The sequence below is a fragment of the Chlorocebus sabaeus genome, chromosome 9 (genome assembly GCF_047675955.1).
Source record: "Chlorocebus sabaeus isolate Y175 chromosome 9, mChlSab1.0.hap1, whole genome shotgun sequence".
Classification (NCBI taxonomy): Eukaryota; Metazoa; Chordata; class Mammalia; order Primates; family Cercopithecidae; genus Chlorocebus; species Chlorocebus sabaeus.
In genome coordinates this window covers 126,414,181-126,436,765 of record NC_132912.1, presented here as the reverse complement: position 1 = coordinate 126,436,765, position 22,585 = coordinate 126,414,181, and the positions used below count along the sequence as shown (strand labels likewise).

Here is a 22,585-nt window from a genome sequence, read left to right as displayed (position 1 = left end):
TGGATCTGAAAATAAAAAACAACACCAAAAAACCCTTCAATATCATTTTTTATGCAGCCACATCTGTTCAGTGGTTTTTAGTCCTGTTTTATGTTTTACGTTTCTGTTAGACACCCCTTCAGAAGCCATTTCACCTGCTACATTTGAATGGGCTACTCTCTGGGTCTCCTACATGGCTACTGTCTTGGGTCTTCACCATCATTCTGAGAATTCTCCGCTATGTTGGAACCCTTCGTTTCTGGATCTGTTATATTCCTCTCTGCAGTGTTCAGTCTCATTTTTTTGGAGTGCGTCCTCTAGTGCAGGGTCCCTAGGCCCCCGTCCACAGACCAGTACCAATCTGTGACTGGTTAGGAACGGGGCATGCACAGCAAGAAGTGAGTGGCAGGCCAGAGAGCAAAACTTCGTTTGTATTTACAGCTACTCCCCATTGCTCAAATTATGGCCTGAGCTCCACCTCCTGTAAGATCAGCAGTGGCATTAGATGCTCAAAGGAGCACAGACCCTATTGTGAACGTGCATGTAGGAGATCTGGGTTGTGCATTCCTTATGAGAATCTAATGCCTGATGATCTGTTACTGTCTCCCATCACCTCCAGTTGAAAAAGTCTAGTTGGAGGAAAACGAGCTCAGGCTCCCATTGATTCTACATTATGGTAAGTTGTGTAATTTTATTTCATTATATATTACAATTTAATAATAATAAAAATGAAGTGCACAATACATATAATACGCTTAAATTATCCCAAAACCATCCCCCACCCCCAGTTGGTGGAAAAATTGTCTTCCATGAAACCAGTCCCTTGTGCCAAAAAAGTTGGGGACTGCTGCTTTAATAGCTTCATGGAAATGGTATATGAAAAATAGATTTTTTGAGAATGTGTGAATCTGAAAATATCTTTATTTTATCATCATGATTGATAGTTTGGCTGAGTGTAAAAATTCTAGGATGAAAAATCTTTCCCTTTCAAACACTGAAAGCACTGTCCCTCCATTCTTCTAGCTTCAGATGCTGCTATTGAGAATTCTGATGTCATTCTTATTCCTCTTTCTTTCTTTGTATGTGTTCGTTTTACTGTTGTTTCCTCTTTGGAAACTTTTAGAATCTTTTCTTTATTTCTGATGTTTTGAAGTTTCAAAGTGATATTCCTTGGTGTGTGTATTAGTTTTTGTGTATACCAGATCCTTCATGTTTCAGAGACTTAACTGGAAAGTATAGTTTTTATTTGGTCGTTTTTTCCCCCCTAAAATCCTTCTGGATTTCTTCCTCTGCTTTTCTTACTTTTCTCCTGTTGTCTATTTTTGTGTTCTGTTTTACTTTTTGTGAGATTTCTTCAACTTTATCTTTTTAGCCTTTCTGTTTTAAAAATAGAAAGCCTTTCTATTTTGAAAGTTGCTGACATTTTAAAAATTCCAACTTCCACATTCTTAATTTCTAAGAGCTCTTTCTTGTTTAGTGCTTTTTCCTTCTTTAGAGTATTCTGTTCTTGTTTCATGAAATCAAGACCTTTCTAGAAATATTAATTATAGATTTTTAAAGTCTTTTTTCTGTTCTCTGTTATAGTTTGCTTGGTGTTCTATAGCTGGTTGGGGAAAGGAGCTGGAGCATCTCACTCTTTAGTGCGCTGATGCCCCCAGAAGTTACTGTTTTTATCCATCATGGCACCCTTGCCCTCCTCTGTGCCTAGTGTCCCCAGTCCAGAGTCTCTACAGTTTGCTTTATTTTCAGAGAAAAATTTCAGGTCCTCTGTGGAGTGGGGGTGGAGATATGGGGGAATTAATTGTATTTTTTTTTTTTTTTTTTTTTTTTGAGACTGAGTCTTGCTCTGTCACCCAGGCTAGAGTGCAGTGGTGCAATCTTGGCTCACTGCAGCCTCTGCCCCACTGGTTCAAGTGATTCTCCTGCCTCAGCCTCCTGAGCAGCTAGGATTACAGATGTGAGCCACTGCGCCCAGCCTAATTGTTTTTTTAATACACACTTTGAAGGAATTCCCTGTTGAGTCCTGCCTTAGCCTTACCTCCCAAAGATATCTTGAAATCCAGGTTCTCAGCTTTTCTAAGGTTCTATGTGGCTTGCTTCTTATTGTGCTGTTTTGACATTTGCACTTCCTTCTCTTGCTGAGTCATTTAGGATTCCTCCATCTGATTCTGTCTTCATGGATTGTAATTTAGGGTTTTTGTATGTCTTCTGGTTTTATCGGAAATCAAAGTTGTGTTTCTGTATCTTGCTTTCTTTCTTTGGGGTTGACTTTTGAGAGAAGAACACAGAAAAACTAACATGTTTATCCTATCATCTTGAAACAGAAAAATCCTATTAGATTGATCTTAGACAGTATCAGGTTTTCTCTTTGTTACGGATTTGATAATTCCCACATTTATCTTAAGCAAAATTGAGTCTGTTAGGTACATTGGTGTGCTTTCTTTAAGAAAAAAATGCATATAATTTAATTTCCTTTATAAAATTACATTACTTCTCCATTTTTTTTGGTATTGTAGTAGAAAGATTCATTCCATATTAGTGATGTTTTCAAGACTAGTGTACCCTTTAAAGAATCAAATCTTTTATTTCACCAATTTTTAATTGAAATTTCTCCAAAATTTATCAGTGATTTCTCTACATTATTAAAGAGAAAGAGATGAATGCATTCTTCTCCTGGTTTCTCAGAGGCATCATCTGAATATCATTTATTGCATGGTGGTATAATTTTGTAACATCTCAGGGGCTGGTACCTCCTCTTTCACTGAATTCTCCCAAGCACTTGCTTTTTAAATTCATAATCGATTTTGCAGAGGTGGCTGTCACTTCCCAGTGAGTCATCTTTGGAAAGAGCTCTCCATTCCCCTGACACTGTGCTACATTTAATTGACTGTCCAGTGTGCTCAGAAAGAACTGAGATTGGCAGCAGAAGCAAAATATTCAGGCTGGCAAAACTAGAAGCCTCAAATTTAATTTCAAATCCTGGTCAGTAGACTTTGATGGACAGTTCCTTCCAGTTTCCATGATTCTATAGGGTACACGTCTCAGGCTATGTGGCAGTTCTATTCTTATCTGCTAGGCCTTAGATGTCTAACACTGTACTGTGGTTTTGTCCTGACACAATGCTTATGTTAGCTGGTGCAGTGGTGGATAGAGTTTTGCTCAGTGCAGTCTTTGGCCAAGTTGTTCACTCCTATAGCTGGACTCTTAATTGCACATTTCCATTGCCCATTCTAAGGCTGTCCCCAGAATTTGAGCTGAAAGTGCTCAGAGATAGGGAAGATGAGCTGGTTGATCATTTTTGCCATTCAGACTTTTTTTTTTTTTTTATCTGATCATAAGAAATAGCTTTGTGAAATAGCCATGGAAAAATAGGGTTAATAAACGAGGATGCTTCACTTGGTTCAAATGTCCTTTTTGGGAGGTGAGGAGTCAGTGAATTATCTGTTCACATGGTGATAATATAGAGAAAATAAGACCAAAAACTTTACCTATCTTGGAAATTCAGATCAAACGAATTTTTGAGCAAGGCATGGTGGTGTGTGCTTGTAGTCCCAGCTATTCAGAGGGCCGAGGAGGGAGGATCATTTAAACCCAGGAGTTTGAGGCCAGCCTGGACAACATAGCAAGACTCCATCTCTGAAAAAACAAGAATTTTTGGTAGTAATAGCAACTGATACTGAACACATAAAATGACTTAAACACTAACAAACAAATGTTCACTGGATAAACTTACCCTTCAATGCCTAGTTCAAGTATCACCCTGGTCTTGGGGCTTTCTGTCTATGGGCGGCCCTACACTAAGTTAGGGATTCTGTCCTTAAATGCTCCCACAGCGGTTTGCTCATATTCCTGAAATAGCGCCGGCCCCACTGTGTTCTAATTCATCTATTTTCACATCTTTCTTCCTGCTTAGATAGCGAGGTTCTGGGAGGGAACGATTCACCTTTGCGTCCCCAGCACCTGGTGTGCGTGGGCTGCTGTGTGGGAGATGGTTTATGTGTGCTAGATGAATGAGTAGTAGGAGTACTCATTAAATTTCATCTTTCACACTGGGCAAAAAGAGGACATGATATATTGAAATATTTTCAACTTGTGGATACGAAGCATCTCCCTTTTATGATTTAGGGTAAGACATTCAGGGCACAATTATTTTTTTCTTTAACACCTTCCTCACTTTCTTCTCCTCCCTCCCTTCCTCTCAGTCTCAGGAAAAGGTATGTTTTAATTTTCTTCAATTAAGAGTCTTTTTGAAGAACACCCCTTTCTTTCTTTCTTTCTTTCTTTCTTTCTAGGCGGGCATTAATGAAAATGATTTTTATGATGGAGCGTGGTGCGCGGGAAGAAATGACCTCCAGCAGTGGATTGAAGTGGACGCCCGGCGCCTGACCAGATTCACTGGCGTCATCACTCAAGGGAGGAACTCCCTCTGGCTGTGAGTGTACCTGGACATGTGCTTTCTGGACCCCGTTTTGGGTCTCACTTTTGAGGGTCTGGATAGACACAGGGAAGTTGCAGAGAGGTGTTTGGTGATGGGCAGTAGAAGGGGAGAAAATTGGAATATGAACAGGAGGCCGGGCTCACTGTCGACACATTCTCCTGGAAGAAAGTTGCGTCTCAGAACGACACCCTCCCCCTGCACAGGAGTGGAAAGAAAGATCTGCCCCAGGTGGTTTAGGCAAGTGGCTGCTGTCTTGGCTCTGGGACGAGATATTGGTGTCCTGACTGGTGGCCAGGGCACAGCCCAAGGCAGGACCTCTGGACAAGCAGTGAGTACACAGTTCTGGAGTCGAGGGCATGGATTTTCCAGATCCTGGGAAGAAGGACTGGAAGTCTAGGTTCCTGAATGAAGGACCACCGGAGAAGTAGTGAAAGCCAAGGATGACACAGCTTGAGGCCTGCGAATGAGAAGGGGTCCCATTTCTCAGAATTTCACTCAGGGCCAAGGCTGGGACAGTGACAAGTGTGACCTGATTGTAATCCCAAGAGAGATGGGCTGCAGCCCCTGAAAACCCCCTGTCTCATGACATATGCATACAGTGGAACATATTATTCAGTCTTAAAGAGGAAGGCATGCTGCCACGTGCTACAGCTTGGGGTCGTTCTGCTGAGTGCAATATGCCAGTCACAAAAGACAAACACTGCGTGATTCCAATTCCATGACGACCTAGAGCAGTCAGATGTATAGCGGCAGAAAGTAGGATGGTGTTGCCAGGGCTAGGAGGAAGGGGAATTGGGAGTTAATGTTGAAGAGGTACAGAGGTTCAGTATAGGTTGATGAAAAGCTCTGGAGATAGACGGTTGCAAATGTGAATGTGCTTAATACCACAGAACTGTACAGTTAAAGATGGTTAAAATGATAAATTTTGTGTAATGTTTATTTTACAATAAGCAAGCAAAAATACAGGAACAAAATCACCCCGTCGACCTCGGCTCAGGGCTGGTTGTGGAGACCGAGGCAGAGCTGCATCTGTGAGGGATGTCGTGTGGCTCCGGCCATGTGGACGGTGGTCATGCAGAGCTTGGGGGCTTTGTGGAGGGGCGTAGTAGAGTCAGCAGGACCTCGGGTGCTTTCTGAACGTATACAAGAAATCTTCAAATTCTTCTAACATCTGCCTACATTGAGAAGCCAAGATCACAAATGTCCCATGCGTGAACATTAGGAAACTGTGTTATTTGTGAGCTCAGATCCCTCCCGTCTGCAGTCCTCCCCAACGCTCCCATCTATACTGCACTCTGAAAGCTCATGTCTTACCATCTTTCAATATTTACTAATTACTTGGCAATCAAATAAAATCAGAGTTTAATTTGCTGACTAGATTAATTTTAATTTCTGGAAGGTCAACATTAATAAATAAAGTGGGATAAGTGAGATGAACCTGGCATCTGTGCTCACATTTAAACACCTGTCATTGTCCCTGCAAAGGGGACTTTCTTATGCAGTGACAGTTGTCAGGCAGTGACTCATCATCTATTTTACTCTGAATTTTTTTTTTTTTACTGTAAAGACAATATTATAACATCCAGCAAAATTTTAAAACATTATGCATGATTCCGTGGTCCTTATGCTAACAGACTTTTTTCCCCCATATTGCAGTCATGTTACATATCCAGTTATTTTATTTTTAACCTAAAGACATATCAGTAACATTTTTTCATGCTGTTACTCAGGCTTTGTAATGATCATTTTTAATGGCCTGTAATTTACTCAGCCACACCTCCATCACCGTCTCAATTTTCTATTATCACATATCATGTTGTGAGAAAGCATTTTCATACTTTTTCTTCATTAGAATTCTTTTCTGTGAATACATTTTCAGAGCTCGAATAATTTGTGCATTTTGACAACAGTTGGTTATGCATTTATGCCATTTTGTGTATTGCATTTTATTTGCCTTGCTTTTCAGTAGCGTTTGTGTATGTATTTGTTGATTTTTCCTCTGTGGCATGAGTTTTGCTTTTAGCAGTAGCTTATTCCCATAACAATTGTTTTCACTGTTGATATTCTGAAAGGCAAGAATTTATGGGGGCAGTTGGGTTGCTCAGGAAAAAATGGAAACTTAAAACAAAAGACTGTTTTGAGATTATCCATGGGGATTTTTGCCTTAATGTTTGCATGTTAAGCTGTCTGGCCACTGTCCTTAGAGACCCAGTAGTCGGGTTATTATTGGATTAGAAAATAAGTGAAAGGTAGGTATAAAGCTCACATTCCATTTCAGCTAGAAACACAAGAAGCTTTGGGGTAAGCAAAGAATTGCAGTGGAACAGTATCTTTCCTTGGCTCAAACAGTACAGGAACATCTCAGAGGGAAGGCAAGGGATAGAATTACTTAAAGAGTTTATTTTTTTAAATGTATTTCAAGCCAAATTATTCTCCAGGAACAATGAAAAGAAACCTGATGAGTTTTGGTTTGTTTTATCTCTTGGAATAGTACTGTCTCCAATGAGAACTGAAGAGGAAATGGGATTAGGATACATCTTGGTATCTGAGCCTTTTTCTATCTCAGTATGTCCAGAAAACATGTCCAAAATGAGTATCATTCAATACTAACAGCGAGGAAGGCAATAGTCATCTCCATTTCTCTCTTGGCATGACCCATCCCCACACTGCTCCCAGTACAGACGGCTATGGTACCATTTTTAATATTTCTATTGATTGGTTTTCATGTTTCTTCCCGCTAGTCTGTGATTCCCTTGATGGCAGATCCATGTCTTGGCAGTCTTTATTCCTGGGACCTTACCCAGGACCAGGCGCCTATTAGATGCACAAGAAATAACTCTTTAATGAATGGGTATCAATATGAAGTAAAGAGTCGACAAAGACTCATTCACATGGAATGGTAATGAGCTAATTCATCTATGACGATACATGGATGAGTATTTATTTATATTATACATGTAAGGAGGGAATGTGGAGGGGTTCGGGAAGAGAAGATTGAGAAGCCACAGGTGTGTGGAGCTGGACAGCTCCTGTAGAGCGGCCGCCGCGTCAGGGCTTTCGGCCCTTGCTGGTTTCGAGATTTCTCTTCTGTGACCCTCAGTTTCCTGTTCTCTAAAAAATGAGATAACTGCTCTCTATCTCATAAAGATGCAGTGAGAGTAAAATTAAATTACGATGTTTTAAATGAGCCAGCACATAATAAGTGCACAGTAAGTGGTAGCTGTTCCTGCCACACGTCTTTGGGTTTATCTGTAACCGCGGTTTTCAAGCTTTATTTTTAGGTATAGATTCTTCTCTCAAATAAAATCTTTCTTGGAAATATTTAGAAAATATAGACAGAGAAAGCTGCTTTGCATGAATCTGAGGATTTGGGGACAGTCACCTACCTGGTCCTCCCCTCTTCTTCCTCACAGGAACACCCCGGAGGACAAATTGGTGGAAGTATCTGTGTGTAGGAGCCTAGTAAATAGCTCGAGGGTGGTCTGCGCAGGTTACTATCCTGCACACTCCCCCGGTGCCCGTTGTCACTTCCCAGGTCCTGCAGGGTCGCAGGCAGAAGTGGAATTCACACCAAGACAAGCCATGGCAGAGTTGGAATTAGAGTTTGAGTTTTCTAGTTAAGTGTGCAGAGCGTACCCTCATCTCACAGCGTGTTGCATTTTGGTTGGTAATGTTTCAGAAATGGAAAGGGAGGAACTTGCCAGCCTGGTAGATTTTTTCCAAATAGATGTTGCTATTCAGAGTGGCTTCTAGCTGGCTATTGAAATACAGAAAGACTTGACTAGCAGTTGGAGTTACAATATACACTTAAGAAATAAACTTTTCCTTTATAGGATATTTATAGTTGGATTTTATTTTATTTTATTTTTTAGATGGAGTCTTGCTTTGTCACCCAGGCTGGAGTGCAGAGGTGTGATCTCAACTCACTGCAACCTCCACTTCCCAGGCTCAAGTGATAATACTCAGCGTCTTGAGTAGCTGGGATTACAGGCACCTGTCACTGTGCCCAACTAATTTTTGTATTTTTAGTAGAGACGGGGTTTCACCATGTTGGTCAGGTGGTCGTGAACTCCTGACCTCAGGTAATACTCCCGCCTCACCCTCCCAAAGTGCCTGGATTACAGGTATGAGCCACCATGCCTTGCCCTATAGTTGGAATTTTAAAATGAACATTCATGATCTTATTTGTTTCTGATACTCTCTGGATGTCTATTAATTCATTCCTATGATGTTTATCAAGTGCTCTACAATAAGCACTAGGGATATAAAAGTGGGCAAGAAATGGCCCTGCCTGCAGGGAGCTTTCAATCTATTGGAAGAGTCCAATGCCTTCATGGGTCTACTAGACTCAGCAAGGCACATCCCATGGTGAATGGGCACAGGGGAGCTGCTGTGAGACCTGGGGGACAAATGGAAGAGATGAAAAGGTGAAATCACGAGGCTTAGCCACTGCGGTCCTGACGCGAGCTCATAACCAACTTGATGATAAGTTCTACAACCGCAGTTTTAGTAGTTTTCCAAATAATTCATGCTATTTGAAAGTAATACAATAACTTATACAAATATAAATTATTCAATATCATTAAAAATCTAAATTATTCAATATCATTAAAACAATCTGGTTGTTTTAATGATATTGAATAATTTAGATTTTTCACAATTATGAAGTATCCTTCCCTACTGCATTATAATTTTGTGCAGTGTTAGTATACTAATGAAAAGCAATCTTTTATTTCCCTAATGACAGAAAGTGTATTAGATATATGAGTGTTAACAGTTATAACCAATGTGATGATTGAAAAGTTAATTATTCTGCTTGAGGTGAATAGATGGCTCTAATGATTTGGAATAAATACAGGCAGTTGGAAGGAGCCGAATCTTTTCAATTTTAGCTCTTTAATCGACAAAATGATTCTGTGTATATCTTGAAGTCTGTGCGTTTGTCCTTTAAGTGGGGCAAAAATTTGATGAATGAGTTTGTGAGGTGAGGGCTGAGGAGGGTTAGCTGGTAGGCTGACTTTGTAAGAAGGAGTTAGGCTAATGAGAAGAAGATGGATGGAACTTCTGCTATGAGCCAGGCTCTGTGCCTGAGAGCGCAAGGATGGGGAGGCTCAGCCCTGAGCCCTGAGACGCTCGCTTTCTGTTTGGCAACGGAAAGTCTTAGCAGGAGTTCCACATTCGGCTTTTCTTTGGAGAATTCTGATGGTGAAGGGAAGGAGTGGGTAAGATGCCAACATCAGAAGGAAGACCAGGACAAGAAAGGCGAATTTCCCTCCTTGCTTCTTGGGAATCTGGCTGTTTCTCGGCTGGACAGAAGATTCAGGTGGAGGGAAAGTCAGTGGGGGATGACTGATGGGGCAGATCCCTGAGGGGCTGACTCTGGGGCAGGGGCTCACCTGGAAAGGAGGAGGGTCTCCTTTACCCTGAGATCTCTCCTGCGGGGAAGATCCAGGTGAAGGGAAAGTTGGTCGGGGGTGGCTGATGGGGCAGGTCCCTGAGGGGCTGACACTGGGGGGCAGGGGCTCACCTGGAAAGGAGGAGGTTCTCATATACCCTGAGATAGTAAAGGTGGGGAGCAGTGCTGAGGGGTGTTCCGAGCCTTCACCCCAGAGGGTTTCCCATTCTTGATGAAGTAGGAGGTGGGGTCCTCTGCAGACAGGGAGTGTGGCAGGATTCGGGGCTGGAAACTCAGAGAGAGTAAGATCTGCTTTGAGATAAAGGACAGGGAGCATCTTCCTCCAGTTGCAGAGAGGGCTCTGTGGGCATTGGAGATGTGGAATTGTCACTGTCCTTTTGGGCACGCTTTGTGGTATGTTTACTAGGGGCAGTGGAGTTGGTGGCAGTTGCAGCTGGAGGAGATCAGGAACGAGGGCAGTGTGGCACTGGTGGCACCAACTGTGTCAGGAGTGAGGGCCTGTGAGACTCAGGGCTGGTGGGGTGGGAATTCAAGCTAGAGGGCTGATTCCCTGGAGGTGCAGGGCAGGTTCAGGAGCCCCTGTGGGAGATGGGGCTTCAGAAGTGATGGAGGATTGGCAGGGGAAGATAGTGGCCCTACTTGAGGACCCCATGGGGCAGTGGAGTTGATGACTGGGGTCAGGATGCAAGGGGCTGAGATGGAGCCAAGGGGGGTTTCCAAAGGAGCAGACTTCTGGGAATCTTGAGGCTTGAGGACTGGCTACTCAGCACCATCCCTGTTGGGGGGATCTCCAGGGGACACTGGACCCTGCAAGGATCGGGAGAGGAGATGAGGAGGCAGCTGAAGTGACAGTGGGGTCTCTAGCAGAAGCGGAAAGGGAGGTGAGAAGGGCAGAGACAAATACAGAAGCAGCTGGAGGACCTTGGTCCAGGGCGTGGGGGAGCCCGAGCTTCCCCAAACACCTCCTTTGGCCGAGGTTCCCGTTTTCACCGCAGGAAGCATTCAGCAAGGTCCACCCTTTCTCTTCCACTGGATCCAGCTTTCTGCTCCCCTGAGGCATCGTCCCGGCCTCTGTGTCCCCTTGTTCCTCCCAAGAGACCTGGGCCCACAGGGCAGCAGCCTGCCACAGTGCAGAGAGAAGGTGCGGGGCCAGGCCAGGAACTCAGAAGCAGAGTACAAAGTGAGGCCAGCACTTCATAAATCATTCAGCCGTCTTCTCGGGAGAGAGGGTGTGTGTGTTTTCAGAACGTGTCACGCTGTGTCTCCTCGCTTAAGGGTGAAATGAAATGTTTGGCACCTATGGAGGGCTGGGGAGAGAGAAGTTTCCAAACTCCTTTCTAACGTCTTTGAAAACTGTCATTTTCTGAACCATAGTGTTTAGCATGAAATAGAAGCGTTTTAATGAAAACATCTCTAAGTTCAAGTAGAAGGCCGGGCATGCAATCATTTCTGCATTTTATGTTAAATTTCAGCAATGCAGGGATAGTTACTTGAAATTAAATAAAGCTTTCACAAGGGGCTCGTTCTTGGCTTTCTGGGTGTTGATGATGAAGGCATGAGCTCTCAGATGGGGAAATCTCTGAAATGGAAACAATTTTTGAGTTTATTTCCAGATTGGAAGCTTCCACTCTGCTTTATCCAAGGGTCCTTGTTCCCCAGCTGTGACCCCCCAAGAAGCCCCCCAGATGGTTGCTGGGCACACCTTGCCTTTGCCTCCCTCTGTTTTTTTGTGGAGAGGCCCCCTTGCTGTGGGCCCCCTCCCCTGATTAGCTCACGAATGTCCCCACCCCTTGACCCATGTCTTAATCCATTGGTGTTGCTATAGAGGAATGTCTGAGGCTGGATAATTTATAAAGAAAAGAGGTTTATTTGGCTCATGATTCTGCAGTTGTGCAAGAAGCATGGTGGCCGCATCTGCATCTGGGGAGAGCCTCAGGCTCCTCCCACTCATGTCAGAAGGCGAAGGAGAGCTGGTACGTGTGCAGAGATCACATGGGGAGAGGGGAGGCAAGAGAGAGGGGAAAGGTGCCAGGCTTCTTTTAACAGCCAGCTCTCATGGAAGCTTGGGAGAACTAATAGGGCAAGAACTCACTCAGCACCCTCTGACCCCCCACCAAGGAGGGCATTACTCTATTCAGGAAGGATCTGTCCCTGTGACCCAGACACCTCCCATTAAGCTGCATCTCCAACATGGGATCAGATTTCCACATGACATTTGGAGAGGTCCGTCAGACTACAGCAACCCACAAGGGCCTATGGAGACTGGCTCCTACTGCCCATCCGATGTCATTCCCTTTGTTCATTGCACTCCAGCCCAGGAGCATCCTTTTTGTTCCACAGACACACCAGGCCTGCTGCTGCCCTGGTGCCTTTGCACTTTGCTATTCCCTCTTCCTGCAGATGCAACCCTCCTTGTGCTCAGAGGCCTTCTTTGCCCACCTTTTAAAACCCAGCCTCAGTTGCTTCATGTCCTCTCTTGGCTTTATTTGACCACCTGTCTATTTGTTTGTACTTACACTGATGTTGCCCCTGGGGAGCAGGCAGGGTTGTTTGCTCTTGAATCTCCAGTGCTAGATTAGAGCCCTGCACAGGACAGGTCTCTATGACCAGCCCCTTCTGACCCTGTCTCCTCTGGAGGCCAAACAGCTTCTGCCAAGCCAGAGTCCACCTAGCATAGGTGGGGCTCTTTAATGCAGAAACCACTGGGAGGAAACCTGCTCCAGGACACCCTGTGGGGATGCAGCTCCACTCCTTTGCTCTCTGTCCCCCCAGATGACCAGGTCCTCACTGGTGTCAAAGAGTGAATAAGAGCTCAGATTCTGGAGTGAGACTGGGATTCCAGACCTACCGAGCTACACATCCTTGAACCTGTTTCTGAGCCTTTCGGGTCCCAGTTTCTTCATCTGTAAGATGGAGATGTAATTGTAGCTACCACATAGGGTTGTTGTGGGGATTAAATGAGTTAATTCCCATCAAGCAGTTAAGATTGTCCTTCGCACGTAGCAAGTGCCCTGTAGGAGTCTGCTGTTGCTGCTGTTTTCTTGGGTCTCCTTCCCTTTCATGGAGGGTCCTGTTCTCATGGTGTACTGCCGCTACCCCATTCCTCTATCTTCTCTCCAGCTAAGCTGAAATGTGCTCAGACCACATCCTCGGTTCTCTGATGACTCTCACTTGCTCTGTGTGGTCCTAGTGTTGTTAACTGGGAGGCAGCTGCCACCGGCCTTGAGTAGGTGAGTAGGCCAGTGGCCATCTCGCCCTTCCAAGCCTCAGTTTCCTGGACCGTGGGAAGAGGAGACGCCTCACTCTTTCAGCTTACTGAGTGTTGGTGAGATGCCTGTGGAAAGCCGTGAGCTCAGCCTGGACACATGGCAGAAACACAATAAGCTGAAGCTTCTCTCATTTACCAGGTGGCCTCATCTTACCTCTGAGCACCCCCAAGCCCTATTCATCCCTAGCTGGGACCTCCAGCACCCCCAGTGCCTCCAGAGGACACCCAGAAAGGCCCTGGCAACTGAATCATGTTGCAGCTAAGAAGTAGCATCTGACATTTTATGAAAATATTCCTGTGACGTATCTGTATTTTGTTGGCATAAATTTGACTGGCAGGAACTTTTTAAAAATAAAAGCACATGGATTCCCTACACCAGGGCGGCTGGGCACTTTGCCTGTGTTACCTCCTATGCTGTTCATCGTAACCCTGCCCACGTGGGTTCCTTTCTTCTCTCATTGTATGGATGAGAAAACAGGTTTAGAAAGCCCAAGTAACATAGCTTAACCTTCTGTCTTAGTCTGTTCATGATGCTAAAACAGAAATATCTTAGACTGGGAAACTTATACGTAACTGAAGTTTGTTTCTCACAGTTTGGGAAGTCCAAGATCAAAGTGTTGGCAGGTTCCATGTCTTTTGAGGTCTCCTCTCTGTTTCCAAGATGGCGCCTCGTTGCTGCATCCTCCAGAGGGGATGAACTCTGTGTCCTCCTCCCATGGTGGAAAGGATGGAGGAGCAAAAGACACTCAGGTGCTCTCTTCACCTTCTTTTGTAAGAGCGCTAATCCATTCATGAGGGCTCTGCTCTTCCCCAAAACCCTACCTCTTTTTTTTTCTTTTTTTTTTTTTTGTGACGGAGTTTTGCTTTTGTCGCCCAGGCTGGAGTGCAATGGCAAGATCTTAGCTTACTGCAACCTCTACCTCCTGGGTTCAAGCAATTCTCCTGTCTCAGCCTCCTGAGTAGCTGGGATTATAGACGTGCCCCACCATGGCTGGCTAATTTTTAAATTTTTAGTAGAGATGGGGTTTTGCCCTGTTGGCCAGACTGGTCTTGAACTCCTGACCTCAGGTGATCCACCCGCCTCGGCCTCCCAAAGTGCTGGGATTACAGGTGTGAGCCACTGTGCCCAGCCTAGCCCCTAGCCCCACCTCTTAATACCATCACATTAGAGGTTTGGTTCCAACATGTGAATTTTGGAGGGACACACACTCAACCACAGCACCCGCTTTGCCTTGTAGTAAAATCCTGTCCTTTCTGCCCCCTCTTCCCTGTCCAGTGCATATCCCTCCCCACAACACTATTGCTCAGGGCTTTCTCCTGTGTTGTGTGGCTCGTGCAGGTGTAGACACCTCCACAGGCCTGGACTTTGTGTGCTTCATCTGAGCCATTGCATGGCTCCCCCAGGACTGACTTACCCCTCAGATGCAGGAGATGCAGTGCCTGGGGTCTCCTGACCTTTAGGGGGTCCATGAAAGCATTTAATTTCTTTTAAAATCAAAAGAAAACCCCCAAACTTCTAGGTTGAAGAAAACATTCAAATATGTAATGTTAATATATTCATCTTTATACCGTCATAGTCATAAAATATATTTAAAACTTTTCTTTTTGGAGGAAGGGGCCCATGGTTGGCAAAATAATCACACCGCTGCCCGGCACCAGTCTGCGCCCCGCACCCCCCCACCTGCTCCCTGCCTGCCAACCCCCACTCCTCAACCCCCCTACCCCAGGTCCCCCGGCCTCCACCCACAGGATGTCATTATCTTAATCCTTGAAATCTGTGAATGTGGTTGGTCACATGGCAAAGACTTAAGTTTGCAGATGAAATTAAGGCTGCTAATGGCTTGACCTTAGAGTAGAAAAGATTTTCCTGGATGACCTGGGTGGCCCTAATGTAATCACTAGGGTTCTTAAATATGGAAGAAGGAGACAGGAGGAAATACCAGAGATATGGCAACTTGAGGAAGGGCTTGGCTATGGTTGGCTTTGAAGATAGAGGAGGAGACCTACAATAAGGCAGGGGTGGCCTGTAGACATTGGAAAAGGCAAGAACAGGGACTCTCCTTAGGGCCCACAGAAGGAATGCAGCCCTGATTTTAGGACTTCTGATCACTAGAACCATAAGAGAATAAATTTCTGTGGTTTAAACCACTAAGTTTGTGGCAGTAATAGTAAATTAATCGTGCCCACGAAGGCAAAGTGCCGAGAGCACATGAAAGTCCTGAAATGGCTTGACCAGCCACCCCCATGCCTGGCTCTCTGATGCTGGATCATGGGTGCTGGCGCTCCCAGCTCTAGGGAGTGCCTGCTGAACCCTGGACAGAGGCAGGGCTGACCCACTTCTCTCTCTTCTTCAGGATTCTTATGAGCTCTTTCTTGGGTTTCTCTCTTCCTGGTCCCTCAAGCAACTATTCCAGATTTGGGGGGCTTTCAGGACCTTGTACTTTTATTTCTCTGCACTGGGGCTGTTTAGGAACTGATTCATCCTGTACCCAAATTTATTGTGACTTGGCCCGCAAAGTGGCATTTCCCTAGCTCTCTCCCTGATAGACATTTTTACTGGAGGTAATGGAAAATAGATAATATTTCTAAGTTTACAGCATTTCCTCCTGTGGTCTGAATTCTCAAAAAGCCATGGTAACCAGTCCACAGTGAAAAATCCAATAAATCAGCAGTTCACACAGTGTCCCACATTTGGCTGTACTGAGAATGTGGCAGAGCCATTTAACTGCATGATTAGAGTTCCAGCAAAGAAAGACACATACACACACACACACACACACACACACACACACACACACACAGAGATAGAGAGAGATGAGTTCACACCCATGTTCTGAGTGCAGTGTGCACCCATGCTTATTGTAGACATAAGATAAAATTTTCATTTTTTGTTTGCATATTATTCCCAGAAGCTGCAAAAGGCAAGCCCAGACCTCCTGGGATCAGCAGTCCTGCCCAACGTTATAATTTGGCCATGGGTAAGATTCAAGTCCACTAGGCTGTTGAAATGCAGCTGTCAGGAGGTGATGGACAGGAAGAGGAGGCAGCCAGCTTCCTCATAGTTCCAGCAGAGAATTGGCCTAAAAAATGAGGAAAACTTTTGGGACTCTTTGCTCTGAGTAGAAAGGGATTTAATAGTGCTTTCCCTACTTGTATGTACAGGTGGGTAACAGCCAGTGCCTTGCACAAATGAAGGTTGGGGACTACTAGCGCTCCTCTTATGTGACTGACTCTGCCCACTTGCCACATCTGGTGGTGTTTGCTGTAGCTGATGATGGCTGCTTGCATGGATTTGGGGAGTTGGAGGGAGAAGATCTAAGGAGCAAGGTGATTGCTGTGAAACTCCAGCGAGGTAGACCTCCACGATCGAGGCAGCTCCTCAATCTTACCTTGTATCCCTCCACATTGTCCTTTGACTGGGATTTGAGCTACTCATGTTTTCCCCAATTATTCCCTTTTCTGTCACTTTGCTTATGGCACCTTTTGCTGTGCAAAAATTTTGAATTTCTATGTGGTTAATATCATCAGTCTCTTAAGATTTATATCATACTTAGAAAGCCCTTACTCCTTCTAAACGTATAAATAATTTTCCTTATATTTTCTTCTAGTACATTTATTATTTCAATTTTTACATTGACATCTTTGAACCATCTGGAATTTATTTTGGTGTAGGGTGTATGTAACGTGTCAAGTTCATTTTTGTTTTTTCTCAAATGGCTACGAGGAAATCCCAACATTATTATATGTTCCATATTTTCTCCAACCGAAATGCCACCCACAGGATAGTCTACATTCCTGTGTATTGTGGGGTTTACTTTTGGGTTTTTTATTCTATCCCATTGTTCTGTCTTTATTGGCCAGAACTACATGTCTGTGGTTATTACAGTGTGCATTGTTTTGCTGTCCCGTTGACTTAGTTCCTCCTCCTTATTAATCTTTTCAGGCTCTTTCTGGCTATTCTTGCTATATTCTTTTTCACACAAATTTTCAATAAGGTCCAAATTATCTCCAAGAAAAATTTCTGTTGATCTTTTAGGGGATTGCCTTAACTTGAGGGATTGAGGGAGAATTGGCATCTCTGAAATCAGTGTCTTCCTCTCTAAAGACGTGGTGTTGGCTTTTCCATTTGTTCAGATATTTCTTTTTACTCCTGGTACTGTTTGTGTTTAATTTGTTGTTGTTGTTGTTTGTTTGGGTTGGGTGTGGTGGCTCATGCCTGTAATCGCAGCACTTTGGGAGGCTGAGGCGATAGAGGGAGACTCTGTCTCGAAAAAAAGAAAAATTTTTTTCCACGTAGATTATACACATTTCTCTGTTCATTGCATATTCAGTTTTGTAAAACATTGTCAAACTGTTTCCTTGAGTGGCTGTTCACTTTATCTTTCCACCAGCAATGTCTGAGTGATCCAGTTTCTGGGCATCCTCACCAGCATTTAATCTTGTCACTATTTATTATTTTAGCCATTCTGACAGGTGCATAGTGATATCTTGTCACCATCTTAATTTGCATTTCTTTAATAGCTAGTGGTGTCAAATGTCTTTTTATGTGCTTATTTGCCATCTAGATATCCTTTTTAGTGAAATGTTTCTTCCTGTCTTTTGTCCATGTTCTAGTTGCATTGTTTGTGTTTTCACTCTTGAGAGTTCTTTAGCAGATTTTTGATATATGTCTTTTGTTGGATATATGGTTTGTAAATATTTTCTCCCAGTCAATGTTTTGTCTTTCTGTCTTCTTAGATTGGCTTCACATCAGCTTTGCAGAGCAAAATTCTTAAATTTCAATCAAGTTCAATTTCCTGCTTTTATGAATTGTGCTTTTGGTGTCATGTTTAAGAATTTCTTTTATCAAGCCCTAGATGTCAAAAGTCTTCTATATTCTAAAAGTTGTATTTGTTTTACATTTAATGCTATTATCTATTTTGAGTTAATTTTTATATAAAAGGTGAGATTTAGGTAAAAGTTTGTGTATTAGTTTGTTTTCATGCTGCTGATAAAGACATACCAGAGACTGGGTAATTTATAAAGGAAAGAGGTTTAATTGACCCACAATTCCACATGGCTGGGGAGGTCTAACAATCATGGTGGAAGAGCAAGGAATGTCTTACATGGTGGCAGGCAAGAGAGAGCTTGTGCAGGTGAATTCCCCTTTATAAAACCATCAGATCTCATGAGGCTTATTCACTATCATGAGGACAGCATGGGGAAGACCTGCCCCCATGATTCAATTACATCCCACCAGGTCCCTCCCATGACACATGGGAATTGTGAGAGCTACAATTCAAGATGATATTTGGGTGGGGACGCAGCCAAACCACATCAGTTGGTTTATTTTGCTTATAAATACTTAATTGCTTCAGTACCAGTTGTTGAAAAGATCTATCCTTCCACCATCAGATTGATTTTGCACTTGTAAACAATCAATTGGACATGTTTGTATGGATTTATTTCTCTTTCTTTAACTTTTTTTTTTTTTTTTTTTTTTTTTTGAGACGAGGTCTTGCTCTGTTACCTAGGCTGTAGTGCAGTGACAGGACCATGATTCACTGCAGCCTCAACCTCCCAGGCTCAAGCAATCTTCCTGCCTCGGCCTCCTGAGTAGCAAGGACTAGAGGCATGCACCACAACATCTGGCTAATTTTTGTTTTTAAAATTTTTTGTAGAGACAGGATCTCACGATACTACCCTGGCTAGTCTCAAATTCCTGGGCTCAGGTAATTCACCTGCCTTGGCCTCCCCAAGTGTTGGGATTACAGGTGTGAGCCACCTTGCCCACCCTGATTTATTTTTCTGTTCTGTTCCACAGAACCCTTATGATCATACAGTCCTGATGACTGTAGCTATATAGTATCTTGAAACTGGGGAGGCTGATTTTCCCACTTCATTCTTTTAAGAAATTGTTTTAACTATTCTTGCTCCTTTGCCTTTCTATATTAATTTTAGAATAATCTTGTTTATAGCTACAAAAACATCTTACTGGGAATTTGTTAGGAATTGCAGTAAAGCTGTGTGTACATTTGTAGATAATCGGCATCTTTACCATGTTGAATCTTCCAATCCAAGAACAGGGAATATTTTTCCATTTATTTAAATCTTCTTTGTTTTCTTTCATCAGAATTTTACAGTTTTCAGCATACAAGTCCTGTTTTCTAAGCCTTTTTGTAAACCTTTTGTTAGGTTTACATCTAAGTATTTTGTCTTTTTTGAGCAATTGCAAATGATATTGTTTGCTACTCTTTTATTTATGGTTTTTGCACCATTATTTGCACGTGATGGTATGGTAAAGGTTTCTTTTTGGTGGGCAATCTTTGTTGGTTTTTGGTATCAAATCTTCCTTCATTTCTATGTTCTGAATACATTTAGGCATGGTTACAGGAGGCTTCTTCTCTTTCTTCTGTGGTTATCAGTCTGTTTAGATTTTCAGTCGTTTCTGCAGTTGATTTGGACAAAATCTATTGTCCTAGAACATTTGTGTTTTTAAATATATTTGTATTTGATTCAGCAAAATTATCTCTTAAACAATTTTAAATTTCTTCTCATTAGTGATTATTTTATTCTTACTATTTTTATTCTAGATATTTGTGCTTTTTCCCTTTTTAAATGGTTTGTAATATCATTTTTTCTCTTTTTAAAAAACAAGACTTCATTAGAATTACTTATTTAGCTATTTTCTGTTATTGGTTTTATTAATTTCTTTTAAAAAATCAATTCTTTTGCTTTCTTCAGATTTGTTTTATTGTTCGATTAACTTCCTGAGTTGAATGCTTAATTAATTTACTTTTCCCTAATTTAATAATGTAAGTTTGTAAGGTTTCGAGATTTCTGCTGAGTGCTGCTTTAACTTCATCCCACTGGTTCTGATATAATGTTTTTATTAGCATTTGTTTCTAAATATTCTGTAATTTCAATTTGATTTTTCTATTTAGTCCAAGATTGTTTAAGAGACTTATTTACATTTCCCCAGGGAGAGGTTTTTGGATTTTTAATTTTTTATTTATACATTTCTCATTGCCTCAGAAAATGTTATCTCTACTTTCTAATTTCTTGATGTTTTGGAAGTTTCTTCTGAGGCCTAAAATAGGGAGAGTTTCTGTGAATGCTCCATGAATGCTTGAAAAGAAAGATTATTTTTGTTTTTAGACTATAGAACTTCAAGTCTATTAATTAGATTTACCTTATTAATTATGATATTTAGTCTCCTTCATACTAATGACCCATTACAGTCTAGATAGTTTGTCTTCATCCCTCCCTGTATTTTCTGTAATTTTTCATTAATGTTGGTGCTGTTTTTTAGTGCATAGATATTTATAACTGTTTAATGCCTTATTGTGAGCTGTGTCTTTTGGAATAATGTAATACCATTGTTTGTCTGGCTTAATGCTTTTGGCCCTGAATTCCACCTTCAGGTTTTACAAATGCATTCTTGGCATGCTTTCTGTATGTCCATAACTCGATTTTAACTTTTCTGAATTGCTTTGTGTGTTTTTTGTATATGAGAATAGGATTGTGTTTCCTCTGATAATTAAGATTTCCTGTAATTTAGTTCTGGTGTCTCTAATTTTATAGCCATAAAATTATGACTATAATTTTATATAATGTTCAATACAATGTTTCTCCAGATAATATTAGCATCCTATTATGAACAATGGTTAAATTTGTGTAATCCTTCATACCCTGTCCCCTTCCTCTACTCCTCCTTCCAATTTTAGCTGATTAATTACCATTCTTAGTGTTTACCTTTGCACTGTTAAAACACTCCTTATTTATTAACTTTGATATCTTTCTACTTCCCTTTCCTTTCTTTTGCTATTAATAGCACAGTACAGTGACCAGGATGCCTGGGTTTGGGGCCTCATTCTACCTCTGAGTGAACTGGGAAGTGCTCTTAACCTTCTGTGCTCAGTAGCGTCATCTTGCAGGGGAGATGAGAATCCTGCCAGGTGGTGTCTTCCTGCTGTTGAAGGGGGAGTAAGCTTAGCAGTGAAGAACTTTGCCACTTTCTGTGTGACCCAGAGCAAATTATTTGATTTCATGTGCTTCACTTTCCTTCTCTGTAAAGCAGGAATAATAATGATACCTCATAGTGTTGATTAAATGAAATAAAACAAGTATAGTAGTTCAGAATTGTGTCTGGCCAATCATCACCATTCAGTAGATGTTTGTACCGATTGCTGGAACTACATGATGCCGTGCAGTGGAAAGTGATTTTGACAGGAGACTTCACATCAGAGCCAACTGAGGGGTGTGAGGAAAACCATGGAGCTCTTCTCACTCAGAAGAGCTGTTTTGTGGTAATGTACTAGTCTTTAAAACCTCACATTCTGCAAAATTTGTGCCCTGAAAGTAAGGGAGCTTCTTTGGGAAGACCTCAAAAAAACCCAAACAACTTGGAATCAGAACACTACTAAAAGTGACAGTAATCTTAATAAAAATACTAACATAGTTAAGGATGTGTTACACTCTATATTGAAATTTATAAACGACTTTTTTTTTTTTTTTTGAGACAGTGTCTCACTCTGTCACCCAGGCTGGAGTGCAGTGGCGCGATCTCCACTCACTGCAAGCTCCGCCTCCCGGAAGAACTCTTTTTTTTTAACAAAAGTTGAAGGTAGCTTGGAAGGATTGAGACTGTTGTGTGATGTTTATGGAGACAAGGACAGATGGGCATCGTCAGTGGAAGACAAGGTGAGGTTTAGCCGTTGTGAACCCTAATTCAGTGCTGTGATGCCAGAGATGAAGGTTGATTGGTTCATTGTCTTGTGTTTCTCTTGCACAAAGGCAGTAAATAACTGTGTAGTAAATATTGCCAAGGCAGAATACATGACCAAAGTGACCAGAGAGAAGAAGATGGGGAGAACGGGCATCAGGTGCTGTGCCGTATTCCTCCATGGCCTGCTGCATTCAGCTGAGTTAGCATGTCTTCTTCCATTTGCCCTCTGATACTTGGTGGTGCAAACATTAATGTGCTGGGAAACTCATCATGTATGACCCAAGATGACTTTGGCCTTATATATGGGCATTTCACCCTGCCCCCTTCCTCTCTGTCTCTTCTCTAGTAAGTACATACACACATACACACTGTATGTGTGGATAGAACACATGGTGTGAGGCCTGCATGTAATCTAGCCACTAGATTGTCCACAGTATGAAGCTCATTTAGAATTGTGGCCAGTTTAGATTCAGAAAGTAAACATTTTCCCCTCAGAATCCTCCAGAAGCTTCTGGTCTTTTTGGAATTTCCGGTAAGTGTCCAATTTCTAAGCCATGTTGGGTAATTTTGATTTGAGAGAAAGGGAGACTTTCAAACAGGAAAAGACAGGTTTCCTCCAGGTGAATGTTTCTGTGCATTGGCCTGGTCTTCCGACTGGAAGTGGCAAAATGGCAGTCAGTTGAATGCCTGAGTCCCTGTGTGTCATTCAGGGCTGGGAGATGTCATATTTCATTACAAAATAGTCATGATGAAAATAACTACCATGTGTTGAGCTAC

At 42.5% G+C, this 22,585-nt stretch overlaps 1 protein-coding gene across 2 annotated transcripts in view; it reads left to right on the top strand.

Moving 5' to 3' along the window:
- The window catches only part of CPXM2 (carboxypeptidase X, M14 family member 2), a 146,686-nt gene that overhangs the window by 45,754 nt on the left and 78,347 nt on the right, over nt 1–22,585 (top strand). For both annotated transcript variants that reach the window (XM_007964327.3, XM_007964326.3), the window contains one exon: nt 4,272–4,411. In XM_007964327.3, coding sequence (XP_007962518.3) covers nt 4,272–4,411 — 140 coding nt within the window. The remainder of the gene's footprint in view (nt 1–4,271; nt 4,412–22,585) is intronic.